Source organism: Zootoca vivipara, chromosome 9 (assembly GCF_963506605.1).
Source record: "Zootoca vivipara chromosome 9, rZooViv1.1, whole genome shotgun sequence".
In the NCBI taxonomy this organism is placed as follows: domain Eukaryota; kingdom Metazoa; phylum Chordata; class Lepidosauria; order Squamata; family Lacertidae; genus Zootoca; species Zootoca vivipara.
The window spans coordinates 10,224,558-10,243,716 of record NC_083284.1 but is presented as its reverse complement, the minus strand read 5'-3'; the positions used below and the strand labels follow the sequence as shown (position 1 = coordinate 10,243,716).

Here is a 19,159-nt window from a genome sequence, read left to right as displayed (position 1 = left end):
TATTACAAGACAAAGAGTATTATATGTTTTTCTATTGAATGCTGAGAGCAAAGGAACTAGAAGGGGGATTGAGAAAACCCACCACAGCAAGTGCCAAGGGACAGGACTAGGACCACAGTAGATTTAAGAACATAAGAGTCCTGCTGGATCAAGTCAAAGGCCCAGTAGCCCAGCATCTTGTTTGCATGGTGGCCAAGCAGATGTGTACGGGAGACTCGCAAGCAGGCAGTGAGTACAATGGCGCTGTCCAGTAATAAATGCCCCCGAGTTGTTCCATGCCAAGGTCCCAATGATCAGCTTGCCTCCCCACAATGGCTATTACATTATTAAAAGCCATACCTACACCATTTTGTCTTCTTTGGCACAAAACCTCATATTAATGGTAATCCCACTGACTTTAGGACTTCTTCAAAGTTGGGTACCATGGCCAGGACCTTCCAATGATACTGCAACTTTTACATTTTGGCCAAAGCATGTTTGTTGCTGTTTTCTTGCACCCTCTCTGCAAATCCTTGAGAACAACCAGCTCTGAGGCACCTTTAAAGATTAATGAATTCATTAAGTATGGCAGAAGCTTTTATGGAAGCCTGAAGCAAATTCCCATGGTTCCCTCCCCAGACAGACTTGCCAAGTTAAATGTGGTGCCAAAAGCATTTGCGGTATAATGCTGTACTTTAAGATGATCTGTGGTCAGTGCTAATAATATCCCCTGGTTCATTTTGAGCTCTTCAGGAAAAGTATAAAGGCATCTTATTGAACAACTTTCATCTTCACTTCTTTGCAGCCAAACAAGAGGGCTGGGCTTATCCGATACCAATACTTAGCCATTTGGAGGGTGAAAAATAAGCCCTAATAACATTTTGTGCCTCTTATCTCAGCTGCCATAATTCCAAATCGGAATGCACAGGAAAGCCCTCCCATTTCACTCTTGCTGGCATTCAATCATAGGCCCATTTAATCCTACTTTGTATAGATATTTTACAAAGAATGCATGAAGTTTACATTTTAAATTGTATGCATCCCCCCCCCCCCGCAAAATCAAGTTTTCCCATAGAATATGTGTTTTGTATTTTAACTGTGAAATACTGTATGTATTTTTATATGCATTTGTGCACCCAAACTGCACTGCAAAATCAAGGTAACTGCATAATCCAATTGGGAGTTTCTTTCTGATCCACAAGCAAGTTCTGACCCACTGAATTGTGTCTGCTGCAAAAAGTGCACTGAACGAACTCTTCTATCCCCAATCTGAAGTCCATCAATGTAATATTGATGTAAGGATCAGATTATGTGTAGAAACAAACACTGAAACATTTTAAAAAATCCTGTAACTTTAGGCCTGGGGCTGAGTGGATCCTTCTCTCCCACACCTTATGGACCTGTCAATTGCTCAACATTGCAATGATGTCAGCTGAGCTTCTTTCCTTTGCCCACTCAATCTGAAAACAACCCATGAGGACAAAGCCACAGTGCTCTGAAAGGGCTATCATCTGACTAGCAACGCTTTGCATGCTGCAAACCCTCTTTCACCCCAGCCACACCTTTACCTGCCCTACACTTGACATCATATCTAATAGCAGGTGTGCATGGTTAGCCAAAAGAGCCTCATGGGGCAAACAGGGCAGCCTCATTAGGCCCTGCAGACCAGCGGTTCCCCATCGCTGATCTACAAGTAACATTCAACCTGCCTCCATTGTTTCCTTCTTAAGAGAGAGGGGGCTACACTTCCTTCAAGTCTTTCAACAACCCCCTGTCAAAGACATGGTTAGAAAGAAACCATTACCTTTCATTGGAAAGATCCACAACCTCTGGATATGTAGTCGCAGATATTCCTGCTGTGCAAAGTAGTAGCAATTTTGAAATCCTATCAGGGGGGAACAAGCCAGGGAAACTAGGATCTTCACTATGGTCAACATGCTTCTGTGACAGTTAGTACATGTCCCAAACATGTGCTGAGCATCTCAAATGGGAGGAACCATTTCTCTGTTTCTCATAAAAGTACATTGTGAGAACAGTGGCAACGAAGGATTACTGTCGAATCATGAGGGCAACCTGGGAAGGGCAAAGGAGCTTCTGTTTAATTCTTACTGACTAGAAGGCAGAGACAACTTCTACTTTAGGTCTCGAGATATAAAGGACGGTCACCAGTCTAAAAATCATCTTTATTGTTTCCTTTTGCAGTCATAAGTTAAGAACATTTTAACAGACAGTTACAGTGTAGTTTAACTGCACCTTCTCCTGCTCTGTCAGTCCAGTGTCCACATTCAATGTTCCTATCTCCTTGCACAGTACAATCTCAAGTTTAGGGATTAAAGCTTTTTTATGCAGGGAGCTGTTTTGAAACACCACCCGCTAGACAGCTCTAACATGTCTGTCACTAGGAAGGCTTTGGTCTGATTCAGTTTGAAGAGCTTCCTTCATATCTTAAAAGCCTAAGCTAGCAGCAGAGACACTTTAATCTAAGGCAGTTCTGGCAAAACATGCAGCAGAGAGATATACTAAGGTAGGCAAGAACAGGAAAACTCACTATAGTGAAATGGAATAAAAACAACCCCTGTGCTAGGCCAGATTCAGTGAAATCCCCACCACTTATGGGCCACTCGATCCTCATGTTCAGTCATCAGGGTTCGATTGTCACATTCTTCCCACCGTCTGACTTTCCCATTCTCCACCACAATGAACTTCCACTCAACTCTGGTATCAACCGGTAAGACAACAGAGTCTGACCAGAACCCATCCTTGTCACACCTGAGTGGTACATAGTGGTGCCACTGGCCTAGACACTCATGGTCACCTGTGATGGCAATCAGCTGGGCTTCCGAGTGAGTGATGTAATGTACTCGAAACGTCACATGGACAGTCTGAGGCATTGGAGACACGGCAGCAACCCTCTTGGCTTGCTCTGGGTCCTTGCTGCTTGCATCGTCCACGCTGCTCTTCCTTGTAGCCTCTCTCCACGCTGAATGTTCAGGGACGATTTCCCATTCCTCATGGTCCACAGAGTGATGGTGCCTCTGTTCCACACATCTCTCCTCATGCTTGTCACTAGGGGCACCTGCTTCTGCTGAAGTACTCGCCTCATGAACTTCAGCTTCTGGGCTCTGTTGAGGTGCTGTCGTTGGGTAACCGAATGCTTCGTTCCTTAGATATTCCTTGTAGTTCATTAAGGGGGTCGTAGATTCCTCGGCCGGTTGCTCTCTTTCAGGAAACTCTCCAGGAACATCAGGGGAACTGTGTTCTCCTGGAGGACCCAGCTGGTTCCCCACTGGCTCCTGGGCGCTGGACACATTGATTGGCTTTGTTTCAGTTACAGCAGGCTCATAGCTTCTCTGAAGGGATTCTAAACAGAAAGAATGTCAGTTAGCCAAGAAGAACACAATTTCTAAGTCCCTGTCTATGTCTCAATTCATGTACTGTAGCAAGTTGGGCTTCTTTACAAGGGATGATATTTGCTATTTCTACCAACACCAGTCCCAGGTTCATTCATTTCAGTAGGTTTACTCTGAGTAGAATTTTGCTGAGTGCCACTCAAAGTAATTTAACTCCTCACAAATTGTGGTCTCCCTGCAATCTAACGCTAGCACACAAACATTATTTTTGTCCCCAGCAGCAACTGGTGAACATCAGATTTCTACTAATTCCCACCTTCTACCACCATTTGAGACCATCCTCATCAAGTTCCTCCTGCCTTTCCCAACTGCAGCATCTTCAGCCACACCTATCTGTGGAATCCTTGTAAATGTGTATGCAAGGTTTTTTGTTTAAATGCTTTCATTGCACTTATGGGAGTGCTGAAAGGTTTTTTTTCCAAACTACAAGGATGAAGCAAATTTAACTGCACATGAGTGAGCAAGCCACAACCATTACCCCAATCTGGCTGAAGCTTTGCAAGTGAAACACTATACAAAACTAAAAATATATAAGCAAGAAAACTGCCAGAGACAACCAACCCTGGGGAAGGGCTCTAATGCACCACTTACTGGACCACATCCAACTATCTGCTGCTAGATGCCAGATTGTACTTGAAGCCAGTTGGCAGATGAGCAACTATAGTCATGGCAGAAAACGGCTTGGCCACACAATGACAGAAATGGCCCAATGAAAGAATTTTGCCCAGATTTGGCTCCCCACAAATGTATCACTAAATCCCACCCCTTATTTTTTCTGTCCTAATTGGACAGAAGTTGGAAACAGCAGTATCAACTCGAATGAAAGTGGTGTGAAGCCATCATTATTACAGTAATATACTGACACTCATTTGCCTTTCTTTTTTTCTTACGGAAGTTTATTTTTAAACTCGTGGTCAGCAAATGGTTCCCCAGCCATAACCTTGCATTTTATTGTTTTGGACTCTGCTAGATTTTACAATATTCTTGTTCTGCTCTGACGTGAATGTGCTTAATGACGAGCTGCTATTCCCACGTGAATATGCTTAATGACGAGCATGCTATTCCCACACGGGAACTAAAAATAGCCGATGGCTTGATTTACATTAGCGTTGCCCATAAGTGTCCATCAGGCTAGTGCGCAGCCCAAGTTCTTAGGAAAGGATTCCCACGGGACAGCCAGAACTAAAAGACAAGAAGAGCTCTGCCTGATGGAAGTGTGGCAATGCAAAAGGTCACAACTGCCAATATACTTCTCCTGCCTGCCTTTCCATAGAAGCTGAAGCCATGCTGAAAAGTTGCTTAGTAGCATAGCAAGAAGCCAAGAAATTCCAGCTCACTCCTTCAGGTTATGTGCTCTGATCGTATCTCTGCTTCTTTTCTATTACTGAGAACAAGCAGAAACAGAAGCATAGAGAGCAGGCTGCGGGGAGATAATGCCATCAACAGCTTTAAAGGCTGATTCATACATGAATATGAATCACTTCTTTTCCCATTAGATGATTACTTTCACTTCTGTTTTCATTTGTGGAAAATGAAACCTGTTTGCAACTACAACACTTCCACACATGTAAATCATCAGTGCAACAATCAGCAAGCAAGCAAGATGCATATGCAGCAGGAGGAGATCAGAGTTGGCTTTTGCAGTAGCTCACGTATGAAAGGCTGCGGCTCAGTGGTACAGCACTTGCTTTGCCCTAAGAAGGTACCTGGTTCAACCCTTGCCACCTCAAGGTGGGACTGAGCATGTCCCCCGTTTGAAATCCTAGGCAGCCACTGCCAGTCAGTGTTGACAGTGCCAAGTTAGATAGGTTAATGGTTTGGGCTCTATAAAGCACCTTCCTGTGTTTCTCTGAGCTCATGAGATCTGAAAAGAGGGGGGGGTCCATTTCCTCCAGGAGGAGGAGAAGAGGGGAACTCTGACACAGGTCACCAAGTCTGGAGCAGTGGGTCAGACTCACTCAGGACCAAGCGCCAGCTATAAGACTCTTTTCTTCTTGCACACATAGCAGCAGGAGGCAAGGCAAGGCAAAACAAAACAAAACAAAACATGGAACAGGCTTTTCAGATAGGGGCCTCAAGCAATTAAAGGAAGCAGGTGCTCCCTATTCCCTCATTCAGATGAGGAACCATAAGGCATGTTATGGGAGGAAAATCAAGAGGAATAATTACTGCCAACCACTCCATCCTGGGTAGAAGCGGCATCTCCTGAATTTGCATGCAGTGCACAACAGCCCTGCAGGGCAGGCTTCCCCAAGCAGGTGCTAGTTTTGCACTGGGATAATGGGTGCTGTAGCCTAAAACATCTGGAGGATCACAGGATGGGGTTGGGGGGGATGCTTCTCCAAGGAGCGTAGAATCACAGAATTGTAGAGCTGGAAGAGACCCTAAGAGTCACCTACTCCAACCCCCTGCAGGAATCTCAACTAGATCATACATGAAAGAGGACCATCCAACCTCTGCTATGAAACCTCCAAGGAAAGAGTCCACAGCCTTTCTGTTCCCCTGCCGCACAGCTCTTACAATAGTTGCATGTGTTATTTTATTTTTAAGCATCTAGCTTGAATTTGCAATACTCAAATTTAATGAATAAAAAAATAAAAAGCAAAAGCAGAGGGGTTAGGGAGTACTTTGCGGGAGTGATTATGGCCAAAGGAGCAGGTTTACTTAGAAGCTCTCCAATGCACGGAGGGCATATATTATTTTTTCCTAACCTAACTCGCGCGCCCTTCTCAAGACCACCGGGGACACGTGAAGGGAAAGCGGGGCCGGCGTGGAAAGCGCATGACGCACGCTGTCCTTTGCGGGGAGAAGAGAGAAGACCCCAGGTATTTTTTGTGTGGGGGTGTCACTGCAAGACATGGGGCAGCGAGGAGAACCCCCCACAAAGACCCCCTCAGGGACGAAGCGAGGCAGGAAAGGAAGAAGTTGGGAGAGGAACAGTTAGGGGAGGCAGGAAAAGTTAAGGAACCAACTTAGCAACGCAGTCAGGTGGGCGGGGTAGAAAGAATAAAAGTTGTTATTATGATTATTATTATTATTGAGTTCCCCTCAGGGAGGGAGGGAACCAGGCGCCGTACCTCGGTCTCCGCGCTGCCGCTGAGGGGACCCCCCGGCCTCCTCCTTCCCCTTGCCGTCTCCGCGGCCGTACCAGAGCCAGGCGAGGAGCGCCGCCACCAGCGCCACCAGCAAGGCCGGCCACAGACCCGCCACGGGCTCTCCTCCGCCGCCGCCGAGCGGGTGAGGAGCGGGGCGAAGAGGCGCCGCCGGGGCGTCGGCCTGGGCCCTGCCGCCGCCGCCGCCACCCTCCTCGCCCGCCCCCGCCGCAGCCATGGCCGGAGAGCGAGGAGAGTCGCCCGGGGAGACGTGAGGCGAGGCACGGCGGCAGGCCCGAGCGAGGGCTGGAGGGGTCTCCCTTCCGCGGCGGGAGCCTTATATGGGCCCGGAGAGGAGCCAGGAGCCCGGCCCAGGGAGGAGCCTTGCATGCTGCGGCCCAGGACGGGCCTTCGGGGTGGAGCCGCCGCACCTGCTCGTTCCTCTTACTCTCCTCCTCCTCCTCCTCCTCCTTGTGTCAAGTGGAGCAGCGGCGAAGCGAAGCGGATTAGCTTCGGCTCCAGCTCCGAGATGCCGAGGTAGCCGTTCATTCCGCGCTTGCACTCGCTTACTCTCCTCCTGGGAGAAACGCAGCGGGGCTTTTTTACAGCTAATACTGTAAAAAGTAGAACTTGATTTATTTTTATTCGAATGTTTTGCCCCATCTCTGTGTTCTCTCTCTATATGCTGCTATTTATTCATTTTTCTGTTTCATAAAATGTATACACCTCTTGGAGAATTGGAGAAAGGGGAAGCACTGAGCAGCAAAACCGGCTCCTGTTTTCCAAAATCACTGAGATAATGTAACAGGGCTTTTTAAATGTTACTGAATATTTTTCGTAGACTCATAGAATTGTAGGCTTGGAAGGGATCCCGAGGGTCATCTAGTCCAACCCCCCTGCAATGCAAGATTCTCAACTATATCATAAAAGATGGATGGCCATTAAAAACCTCCAAGGAAGGAGTGTCTCCCACCTTCTGAGGGTCTCCATTCCATGTCAAACAGATCTTACTATCAGAAAGTTATTCCTGATGTAGAGTCGGAATCTCCTTTCTTGTAACTTGAAGCCTACCCTCCAGAACAGGAGAAAACAAGCTTGCTCCATCTTCCGTGTGACAGTCCTTGGAATATTTAAAGATGGCTATCATATCTCCTCTCAGTCTCCTCTTTTCCAGGCTAAACATACCCAGGTCCCTCAACCGTTCCTCATAAGTCTTGGTTTCCAGACCTTTGATAATCTTGGCTGCCCTATCTGCACATGTTCCAGCTTGTCAATATCCTTCTGAAATCGGAGTGCTCACAATTGGACACAGTATTCCAGGTGTGGTTGTTCTGACCATGATACCATGACTTCCCTTGATTGGAACACATTTTGTATTTGCCATTTGGTGGGGAGGGGGATAATTAGAGATATTGCGTGGACAGGCGGAGTCCCCCTAACCCCAGGTGACCCCAGAGCAGAATAATGACTCAAGACAACGTGCTATGGGATTAAAATTGGCTACAACTTTATTAAGTTTCAGATGTAGGGAGACCTTGGTTCAGGCATTGGGCGTTTATCCTTCCCAGTCCCCAGCCGGGGATCTGGGAGACTTCAGGATTATCCAGAATGTGTGGGGATTGGGCTGGCTCTGGAGAACATATGTTCAAGCAGAGAGCCCCACCCCCGTTTTGCCGCCGCCGTTGGAGGGGAGAGCAATGACAACCTCTCAGCTATGGCCAATGCCTCCCCCAAGACCGTTTTAACAGGGAAACCTGGTATCACCGCCGCAAAGGGGGCGTGGGTCGCCGCTTCACCCCCCCCCTTTAGGAAGATAGACTAAAGGATTCCGCCCAAGGCCTGAAACCACCAAAGTTGTGATGTTTTGCTACGTGCCAATGCAGGAGAATTCCTTTCCGGCCCTTCAACAGCGACCTTGACGTAGCAGCGCCTGCGTACCTGTGGAGAAGAGGTTAACCTGCAAAGAAGACTTAACTGAGGGAGGGGAGAGGAGGGTGGTAAAAGCTCTGTAGCCGACTGCCACTTGGCAGGTAAGATTCACCTTCTGTTGTGTGGGCAGGACGGTCTCTCCCCTTACCTGGCCAACCCCCTGGCAATGCCTCCCCAGGCGGGATTGGACGATTGGCTGAGGTAGGCGGAGACCTCCAGGTATCCAGCCTGAGGAGGATGAGGCCAGCCCAAACTACCAGGAGTCGCATTGGGATGGGGGGGGGAGGCTGCACGTGATCATGCAAAAGGCGCCCCCCATTTGATGTGGGGAGCAGTCATTCTGGCCAATAACTGAGTCACTTTCTTGTGCCACCTCCCCACCCCTTCTTCTAGTGAAAGACTGAAAGATATTATCTTCTCTACTTTGCTGAGAGTCCTCTTTCCCCTCTTACTGAAACAAAATGCCTTCTTGTGATGTCCTGAGTAAACTGGGCAAACGGGCATGTATGCGCAAGGGGAAGACATACAGACAGCCGTCGTTCAATGAACTAGCATACTGATGTCAATGGGTTAAGTGGGAAAAGGTCTTCAGCCTGTGTTATTATAGGAATGGACCTGCTTGCTTGCAACACAGCTGGTTTAAAGAGGCAGGCAGAATTTTGCACAAGAGGTTGGGAGCCTAAAGTGTGGGGCCCTGGGTGGTTGCCCAAAATGCTCCCCACAACAACAAAAAAACACCTCCATGGCTCCTTTGTATAAGCCACAGTGACAAGTTTATATCTATTCCCATGTAATAGAAGAGTTATTGCTTCTATCACCCTCTCATGATGAGCTCAGCATCAGGTGCTGTGAAGATGAATTCCAACAATTGCAAGCAGAATTATTATATTCATGAGGATTGTTAAGCTTTCTAAGTGCTGGGTTCAACCCCCCCCCCTTCTCTTCTGGAATTACTTTTTTCTTTAAAAATAAAAATAAAAAAGCTTCCACAAACTAGATTAGATTTCTTAATACCACATTGCCCTTCCTTATTTGTGATGAAGTCCAAAGAAATGAAGGATTTTGCAAAGAGTGGGCGGGTAAGTCTTGTCAGGGCTATCAGATCCTATTAAAACAAATTAGATTTACTAATTATGCTAATTCAATTTTATTACCCATTTTGATGCTACTCTTGAAGCAGTGATGTCAGATTTTAGGACAGGATTAAAAGATTATTCTGGTGCAAGATTAAACCAACAGCCAAGGAAGTTGACTGCAAGAAGCTTTGCAGTACAGACTTTGCAGAGCTACAAAAATGATAAATTAGATGTCAGTAAAGAGACTCTGCATCAAGAAACTAATTTAGTTGTTGCTTCAAGTGCTGGAAAATATACCCACATCCCTTCTGAACAGAATATTTATTTTCAATCCATTATTTTTATCTTTCTTTAATCATGGTCATAATTTGAATTCTAAGACGCACTAATGAGATCTCATTCCCAGCTATCTCATTAAAAAAGGGAATGGCTAATTGGATGTCTCTGTGAATCTATTTCCAGTAGTTAGGGTTCTTAATCTTCCCATGTCATTCAGAGCTTTTACCTTGATGGGATATTAAATGTCATTTTAATTTATAGACACACAAGTGTCCAGTCTTCACAGTGGCAACATCAGACTTCTCATACAGTATTTGAATGCCTGCCTCCCCACAGCTCTTAGTCAGAAATGAAACAATCATGGTGTGTGAGGGGGAGGAGGAGGCTATTGCCCCAGCGAAAGAGAAATCCTTCAGCTGGAAAATCTTACCCCATGTTTTTGCTGCGTAACTGTGAAGTGGGAAGCTAGAGGACACAGTTCGGTGGAGTTGGAGGAGCAAAGAGTGTTTCCCACTCTGGCTGCAGAAGTATCCCCTCCCTAGTAAGTCTGTAACTGTGAGTAAAAGACCCACAGAAGACGTCGTTAGTATTTCGTCTCGGCGAGAATTTCCGCACGCAGCATTTTATATATTTTATTGCTGACGACGTCCCCACTGATAAAAATTGTGGATTGACGTCGCCGTTTTAGCTTTTTGAGCAATTAAACACGCTTTTAGAAGGAAAGTTTACGGGGACTGAGGGAAGGCTGTGAATTCAGGAGGCTACTGTTCCAGAAGCTGTGAAAGATTGCCTCATTTGTTACCTTTCTATTTCAAAGTCAAGTTTATCAATAACTCCTTGTAAGCCACAGTTCCACGGTCCCTCCCTTTGATGGTTTTTAATTATTATTTTAAGGAATTGGTTTTTTAACCCTTGCTAGCTATGGGTCATGGAAAACGTTTGAGAGAACTTGAAGAACCTTTGTCGCTCCCAAAACCAAAATTAAAAAGGACTGACCGACACCTGGGGAAAAGAGGGTGTGGCCAAGTAGACCACCATGCCGAGGTGGAAACCTACAATCGCTTCCTCCCGCTAGATGACCTTGAAGACCCTACAGTGATGGCCCAGTGCTCCCCCAAATCAACGATCCATCTGAACTCTCCATGTAAAGGGAACCAAACCCCTCTGAATGGAGGAACGGCCCCTGACCTAATGGATTGCCCTAGATGCGAACAACTACACTTGGTTATTCGGACTCTTCACTATATTTTCAAAAAAATGGACGAGATATCTCTCCAATTATCAAATCTCCAACAGAAAGTGGATAAACCTGAGTTACAAACATTTGGATCAAAAACATTCCAAAACTCACCCCTTGTTAAAAAGTCTCCAGCTCTCCACCCCCTCTCAGTCAAATTGGAGGGGGGAAAACACAAATATCACCTTAATCCTCAACTTAACAAACAAGCACTAGTCCTGCAACCTAAGAAAATCTGCCTTTTTATCCGGGCTAATTCAGCAAAATGGCTCAACTTAGAAGGGGCTAAAGAGTGCCTCAGTAAAATCCTAAAGATCAAGAACCAGCAAATAGACATACATGCGGTGCTGCCCCTGCTACAGCAGGACGGTTCCCTCAGGGTGATCCTAGCTTTTCATTCCCCAAAGGTCCCTTCTATGATTGCACGTCGGAAAAAGGACCTGATTAAGGCTGATATCATCCCAACGAGGGTGTTTATGGACAACTTGATTAAGCCCTTATTATGCAGAGCAGCCGACGGCACGCCTCAAAGTACAGACCACTCTGACACACCAGATAAAGATGCTGCTATACAACTTCCCCATCTAATTTCAGCACCCCCTTGCCCACTTAATGAACCTTCACCTGTACCTGACATCCTGCAAACCTCTTTGGACGAAAGCGCGCTCATCATTTCTTTTGGCGAACTTCTGTTGAGTGAACAAGCAGAAACAATTCAAAGACTCGATGCGCTTAAATCGCAGCTCTTACATGCCCATGATAAAGCAAAGGCCAAAAATAAGCTGATTCCATCTTGCTCGACAGAAGCACAGGACCTCCTTCAATTTAGCCCCGTGCCTAAATCCAAATGTCTTCAGCAGGCTCTATCATGCCGGGCAACAACAACATTATGCTCTGACCTGCATGACGGCCCCTCAACATCTGCCTTAATAAATTTTGACCCGCTCACCCTGACGGAGTCAGCGAAGGACAAAGTCTTGGCCCCTCAGCAAGAGCTAAATTCCGGCTCGACACATTCATCTATGCCGGCCTTAGAATCCTCACCCTCTCCGGATAGAACAACACCCAACCAGCAAATGAGACTCCAAAGAAACCTCTTCATAATATCTGATCCTACAGCAGACCCCCGGCAACCTCAGCCTCTATGGGAAGGTACTCCTTTAGTACAAGATACGACAGCGGATCTGATTGAAGACCCGATGGGCCGTATAAACAAAATTATCCAAATTCCAAATGACAATTCTACTAGAGATCCTGTCCATGCTGATCTAACTTCCATCTCCTCTAGCGGAATGAATATGCCTATCTTACAGCCAAACCATCCTAATACGGTTACTACTTTGGGACGCCTACCCCTGTTGCCATCCTCCCAAAGGAAAATAACAGATTTCTTTGTATCTGCAACTCCCCCCACTAAAGAACCTTTCTTGCATCCAAATTGACTGCTAAATGGTCAGACTAGAAAATCCCCCCTGGCATTTTTATGTTGGAACATTGCAGGATGGAGGGGGGGGGAAATCAGATCCTGATTTTTTGAAGTTTATAAATTTATTTCAGATAATACTCCTGCAAGAAACTTGGGAAGAGGAGGCAATTGATATAAACGGCTACAATCTCATTTCTCTCCCAGCCTGCCCCTCCCTTAAAGGCGGACGCCCTAGTGGAGGCCTGTTGATCGCCATCTCTCTTAAATTGCAGGCCAAATTTACGCTTGTCCAGTCATTACCTCCTTATGCCATCACAGGCTTGATTTCCGGTGAAAAATTTGAATTACTAATTACAAATGTTTATCTCCCTCCGGGTGGTCTTTCAGCAGACCTACAGCGCAAATGGGAAGCCTTGGAGGAGCACTTATTATATTGTTATTTTAAACATCCTAATATTCCCGCAGTAATGGGTGGCGATTTCAATGCCTGTACAGCTGCAAATTGGGAGATGATAAGTAAGGCCAAGTGGTGGGTCCCCCCTAGTTTTCAAAACTCGGCTTTAACCCCCCTGGCTCTGAGATTATCCAAAGATAACAGAGTGAATGAGGCGGGTGTCTTACTCTACCAAATGGCAATCCACCTAAATCTAGTTATTTTAAATGGCAGCTGCCCTCCTGATATCCCTGGAGACTTCACTCACCTGGGTTCATCCTCAAATAGTGTCCTTGATTATTTTTTAGTTTCCAAGGACCTATTCACAGATTTCTTTTATTTCAAAATAGAAAATGTACATTTGAGTGACCATCTCCCTTTAGTCGCTAAACTTTCTTTGGATTGGCTACCAGTTGAGAAAAGACACCCTACCCACATGGGACTAAATGCTGCGGGCCAAATAAGAGGAATAAAATGGTCAGCGACTCAGGCCCAAAAATACACGGCATTCTTCCAAAAAAAGAAAACCGAACCTCATATTGTCCTATTAGCAGATACACCCGACTACAATAAGACTCTGGACTTGTTCTCTCTACTCTCAACGGATTTTATGTCTTTTTTTACGGTTCCAGCCCACTTGGTTAATCGGGTACAGCTCAAGGTTGGAGCTCCTTGGTTTAATTTGCAGTGCAAACAAGCTAGACTCCATCTTTGTTCTATATATAATGAGTATAAAACCTCTGGCGCCCTATCACTGCCCCCTAATTATTTACAAGCCAAAATTGCATATAAGCAGGCACAGAAAAGAGCCAAATGTGAATGGCAGCAAAATCGCTGGCAGGCTCTAATTGCAGCCTCCAGGTCTCGTAGCTCCCGTGAATTTTGGTGCCTGATAAACAGAAGATCAAAGAAATGCCCCCTGTCAGTTATCCCCGCCCCGATCTGGGAGCAATTTTTGAGGAAATATTTCTCGCAGACAGAGACCTCTACCTGCCATTCTGATGTTTCTTTCGAACACCTGCCCATTTGGCCCAAAACTGAACCTGATGAAATTCTAGATTTAATCTCGAAACTAAAAATAGGCAAAGCCCCCGGGCCTGACCTGATCCCGGCGGAGGCCATAAAGCTACATCCAGCCTGGTGGGCAAACATACTTGCCGCAACTTTTGATGCAATTAATGCTACTGGTCTTGTGCCCAGAACGTGGAAGGAGGCCATCATCATCCCAATACACAAAAAAGGCCCCCCCGATGATCCGGAAAACTATCGAAACATCAGTCTCCTGTCGATTATCAGGAAAATATACGCTCGTTTTCTGTTAACTAGACTGACCCAGTGGGCAGAGGAACTCCATCTCATTGGCCCAGAACAAGCTGGGTTTAGAGCTCACCGTTCAACCACGGACCATGCAGTAATTTTATACCACTTAGCTCGAAATACTCTTCTTCTGAGCGGGGCCAACTCTGTGCTGCCTTCATAGATTTGAAGGCCGCGTTCGACAGCATACCCAGAAAACTATTATGGGGAAAATTGGCCCATTGGGGCATTGATAGAAGGTTATTGTGGCTAATAACCCAACTCCATGATGGGACAACCGCCAGGGTGAGAATAACACCTACTGGTGACCTCACAAACTCCGTACCCATCAACAGAGGAGTTCAACAAGGGTGCATTTTAGCCCCTTATCTTTTCAATCTATTTATAAGCCACATGAGAACACCTCTACCCGAGTCACAATTAGCTATCCACGCTCCTCGCCTTGCGGATTACCGCTGCCCCTTATTGCTGTATGCTGACGATGCTGTGATACTCTCGTTCTCTAGAATCGGTTTAAGGAGGGCACTTAAGATTTTTGCTTTGTACTGTAAATCTAACCTCCTTACCATAAATCAATCTAAATCAAAAGTGCTTATTTTTTCCAGAAGTCAGAAGTTGTACAAATGGATGTTGGATGGGAAACCTATCGAACAAGTTCAAAAATTTCAATACCTGGGAGTGCACTTTCAACACAACATGGGCTGGAAAGCGCATATTGCTTACCTCCAAAACAAGGCCAAAGCCCTTTCGAACGCATTACTGCGTTTCTTCTTTTCGGAAGGGGCCTTACATGTACCATCTGCCTTAAAGGTATTTAAAGCTAAAGTGGTTGCGACAATGGCTTATGCTGCCCCGTTATGGGGAGCATCAGTAAATCTGGCGCCCCTAGAAACAATTCAGAATCAATTTCTGAGACGCCTTTTGAAATTGCCCCAGTGCGTGAGCAATGCAGCTATTCGCCTTGAACTTAAAATTCCCTCGTTAGAAAACTCCTTATGGAAGCATATCTTCTGCTATTGGCTGTCCTTGTGGCATAGATTGCCCAATCACCATCTCATTCAATGTCTTTGGAGAGACGACTTTGTTAGTCCCTGGGCAAAAAAAATCCACTCCAAAATTATGTCCTACGGATTGTTCCCATCGGACCTATTGAAATTAGATCTTCCCTCAGCCAAAAGAACTATAATTCAAAAACTAGATAACTATGATTTCCATCAAAATATTATAATGGGAGGTGGAACATGTTCCCCGCTGAATCAAGGCATACAGCCCACGCATCAGATTCCATCGTACCTGTCTTTTCTTTCTGTCGCAGCCCACAGATTCGCCTTCACCAAAGCAAGATTTAATGTTTTCCCATCCAATGTCCTGGGGCACAGGTTTTCCAAAGGCCAAATCTCAGTTTTATGCACGTGTGACAACAGAACAATAGAATCCCTCTACCACATACTGTTCTGTTGCCCCCTGCATACGCCCGCTCGGACTAAAATCTTGTACCCTCTAATTCTGGAAATCACGGACAAACCGCTGGAGACCCAATTAACATACCTGCTGCAAGATGATGATACGACCAAAACATTACTTGTAGCAAGATATTTGATTTCAGTTCTCTCTTACAAAAAACAGCATAACTTACTTTACGACTACTGACACCAAGATACATCATTCAAGTAACCTTCTGAGCTGAGTAATGAAAAATGAAGGCCTGCAATGCACTAACGTTTTAACCATAGCTAAAAGCCCCACAAAACTACTTGAAACGTTTTAAAAATGTTGTACATAAGTTCCTTGTATGAGGGACTAATTTTGCCTGATTGTTCTGATTCTTTTATGTTTTTAATTTGTCTGATTGTTTTTATGTATGTCGGTTTTATACTGTTTTATTCTTGGTTGCAGTACAGTATGGGCCTATGGCTGAAATAAAGTTTATCTTATCTAAACAATCATGTCTTCATCTCCATGTGGCTAAGTTCAAAGTGAACATGTGTAGGATTGTGCTGTTAGTGGTTATGGTTTCCTTCCTTCCTTCCTTCCTTCCTTCCTTCCTTCCTTCCTTCCTTCCTTCCTTCCTTCCTTCCTTCCTTCTGCTGTGATAGGCTAAGCACAGCAACCTTCCCTCCAAATTGGACTTCAGGTTGTAAGTGTCATTGTTTTGCACAGCCAAAACAGCACATACAAGAGGGAAGTCAGCAGAGGGCAAAAATAACTCACCGAGGACTAAGCAGTGGAATTTGCTACCAAGGAGTGTGGTGGAGTCTCCTTCTTTGGAGGTCTTTAAGCAGAGGCTTGACAGGCATATGTCAAGAATGCTTTGATGGTGCTTCCTGCTTGTCAGGGGGTTGGACTGGATGGCCCTTGTCGTCTTTTCCAACTCTATGATTCTATAAGCATGCTCCCTGCAGTTTCTCCAAATAATCCTAAGAACTTTAGTTCACACCTCACAAGGCTACAATTCCCATCACCGTTTTAAAAACTAGAATTCCCATTATTTGTGTGGGGACATCATGCACTTTTAAATGTATAATATGTTATGATTCTTCAACATCAACTTCGTTGGACTGGTCATGTGGTGCGGATGCCTGATGACCGTCTTCCAAAGCAACTACTCTATTCCGAACTTAAAAATGGAAAGCGTAATGCTGGTGGTCAACAAAAGAGGTTTAAAGATTATCTCAAGGCAAATCTTAAAAAATGTAGTATAAACACTGACAACTGGGAAACACTGGCCTGTGAGCGCTCCAGTTGGAGAACAGCCTTTACCAAAGGTGTCATGGGCTTTGAAGAAACTTGATCTCAGGACGCAAGGGAGAGACGTGCTAAGAGGAAGGCACGCTTGGCAAATCCCCACCGTGATCAACTCCCACCTGGAAACCAATGTCCCCACTGTGGAAGGACATGTGGATCCAGAATTGGCCTCCACAATCACTTACGGACCCATTGTTAAATCGTGTTTATGGAAGCAATCTTACTCGGCTATGAGTGATCGCCAAAGAAGAAGATGATGATGATGTTAGGGTATACTAAAATGTACAGGAGAAGTGGAATGGAGTACAGTATCTTGAACAGGAGCGATATACATACAATTTTTGCTGCAGGGCCCACTTGTTTATTACATTTTGTAATTTTGAGAAGTGGAAAACAGTACTGTAGTAATGTTTGTAAGGTTTCAGATTCTTTTATAAGCTATAATGTTAAGCTTTTGCCATTTTACAATTATCTGAATTTGTACAGCATCAATTTGAGGGCACAATCCATCAGAAAGTTGTCCTTTGTAAGCCCCATGGAAATAGTGTTCTTGCACATCTTCCATACATTTCACATGGACTTGTGCAGATGAAGTTCCCAGTGGATTGTGCCTTTATACATATAGACTGGGTGTCCTTAAAGCTGCGTATCCATTGGGACATCCCCACGGTTAACTTAGCATTGCACATTCAAATCTTACTTTCCTGCAAGGGTAGCTACGCAGTGGCCCTCCATATGTTGCTGGACTCCAACTCCCAGCAGCTTCAGCCAGCATGGTCAGTGGTTGAGAATGATGGAGTGCACAGCAACATCTGGAGGTCCAACCCTAGGTTTATTGGGTAGAAAGAGCAGAAAACGAATGGTTTTTTTTCCCTGAAACCACTTAGAAACGATTGAGCAAGTCCAGAGTAACTCCCTACCATTGCCAAATGGAACTTGCAGTGCTGAAAGAAATACAGGTGGACGTGCTAGTTTGGGTTTCTTTAAAAGATTCACAAAAGCCCTGGAACAAGAGGCCTCACCCTCTCATAATGAGTAGTGCTGTGGTTTATTTATCTTATGAAGCATTTAGCACCTTAACCATCTGTTACCGACTGTCAGGACCAATCTGCTGATATTGTAAAAGTGAAATCACAGCCAGCTTTCCAGGAAGCCTGTGCAGATAAAGGTGGCTCTCCTGCTGTGGGTGGTTTCAAGGACAGTTCCTGAACAAGTCTACAATTAGACGTCAAGCAGAACCGTTTATTTAGGCCAGCCAAAACCAAACACCTGTGCAGTCCTGTATTTGGAAATCTACCATATTTTTCCGTGTATAAGACTATATTTTTCCCTAAATTTTTGAAGTTTAAAATAAGGGGTTGTCTTATACACAGACAGTGCATAGTGCAGTTTCTTAATTTTGAGTCCCCCAAAATAGGGGGCGTCTTATGCACGCGGGGGAGGGGCGTCTTGTACACGGAAAAATATGGTATATTCAGAGTTCAATGCTGTGTACTTCCAAGCAAAGAGTGATACTATTAATTTTGTTTTTGCTTGACCTGCAAACCATTTGGTTCCAGTTCAGGCCAGCAAAGGGCCAGTAACTGGTTCAGAGCTGTAAGGGGGAGGGATTACAGAGAACCCCCCCCCCTCATCAGAAGCAGCCCGTCTCCAAGCAGTCATGAGAGTGAGGGGTCTGAAGGGGTGAGTCAGGAAACGGAGAGGGAGTGCCAGGCCTCTGGCAACACTAAAGAGCCCCTGCTCCATAGGCAGGAAGAGAGGGAGGTGGAAAGAGTGGACAGGAATAGGGCAGACAGAAGACCCGTCTGAGAAAAAGGAGGAAAGGGAGGCGCTTCTCAGTTCCGAGGCTTTTATGCTGGTCGAGAACGCGGAAGGATTTAGTGCAGGAATCTGACTCGAGTGGGTAGACATGAAATGAGCAATCCGTTTCACTGTAAATAATGTGCACCAATAAAAACGTCTGAAAGACAAGCATGTGGGACGGTCGTTACTCAAGAGTAGTCACAACAAACCCTGACAAGAACATATAACCAACCAGCTGGACTATTACAGAATTAACCCGGAGGAGGAGGACGAATGCCAAGATCCAGTGGAGGGCGCTGCTTCATTATGGCAAATGGGGCACTGTCTCGCCAGCGTTGATCTGCTCTCAGCCATCCCCCAGCTGCCGGAGCTGGGGGTGGCACTGCCTGTCCTCCTCCTCCCCTTAGTGTTAATGTTGCCCTTGCAGAACTCG

The 19,159-nt window shown here is 45.5% G+C and overlaps 1 protein-coding gene across 1 annotated transcript; it reads right to left on the bottom strand.

Annotated features, from left to right (window-relative positions):
- Positions 1-2,143: 2,143 nt before the first annotated feature.
- STBD1 (starch binding domain 1) lies at positions 2,144-6,807 on the bottom strand. The gene is made up of 2 exons (XM_035103108.2): positions 6,467-6,807; positions 2,144-3,340 (listed from the first exon to the last, which is right to left on the bottom strand). The coding sequence occupies exons 1-2, from the start codon at positions 6,717-6,719 to the stop codon at positions 2,571-2,573; spliced, it is 1,023 nt and encodes a 340-aa protein (XP_034958999.2). The 5' UTR covers positions 6,720-6,807; the 3' UTR covers positions 2,144-2,570.
- Positions 6,808-19,159: the final 12,352 nt, after the last annotated feature.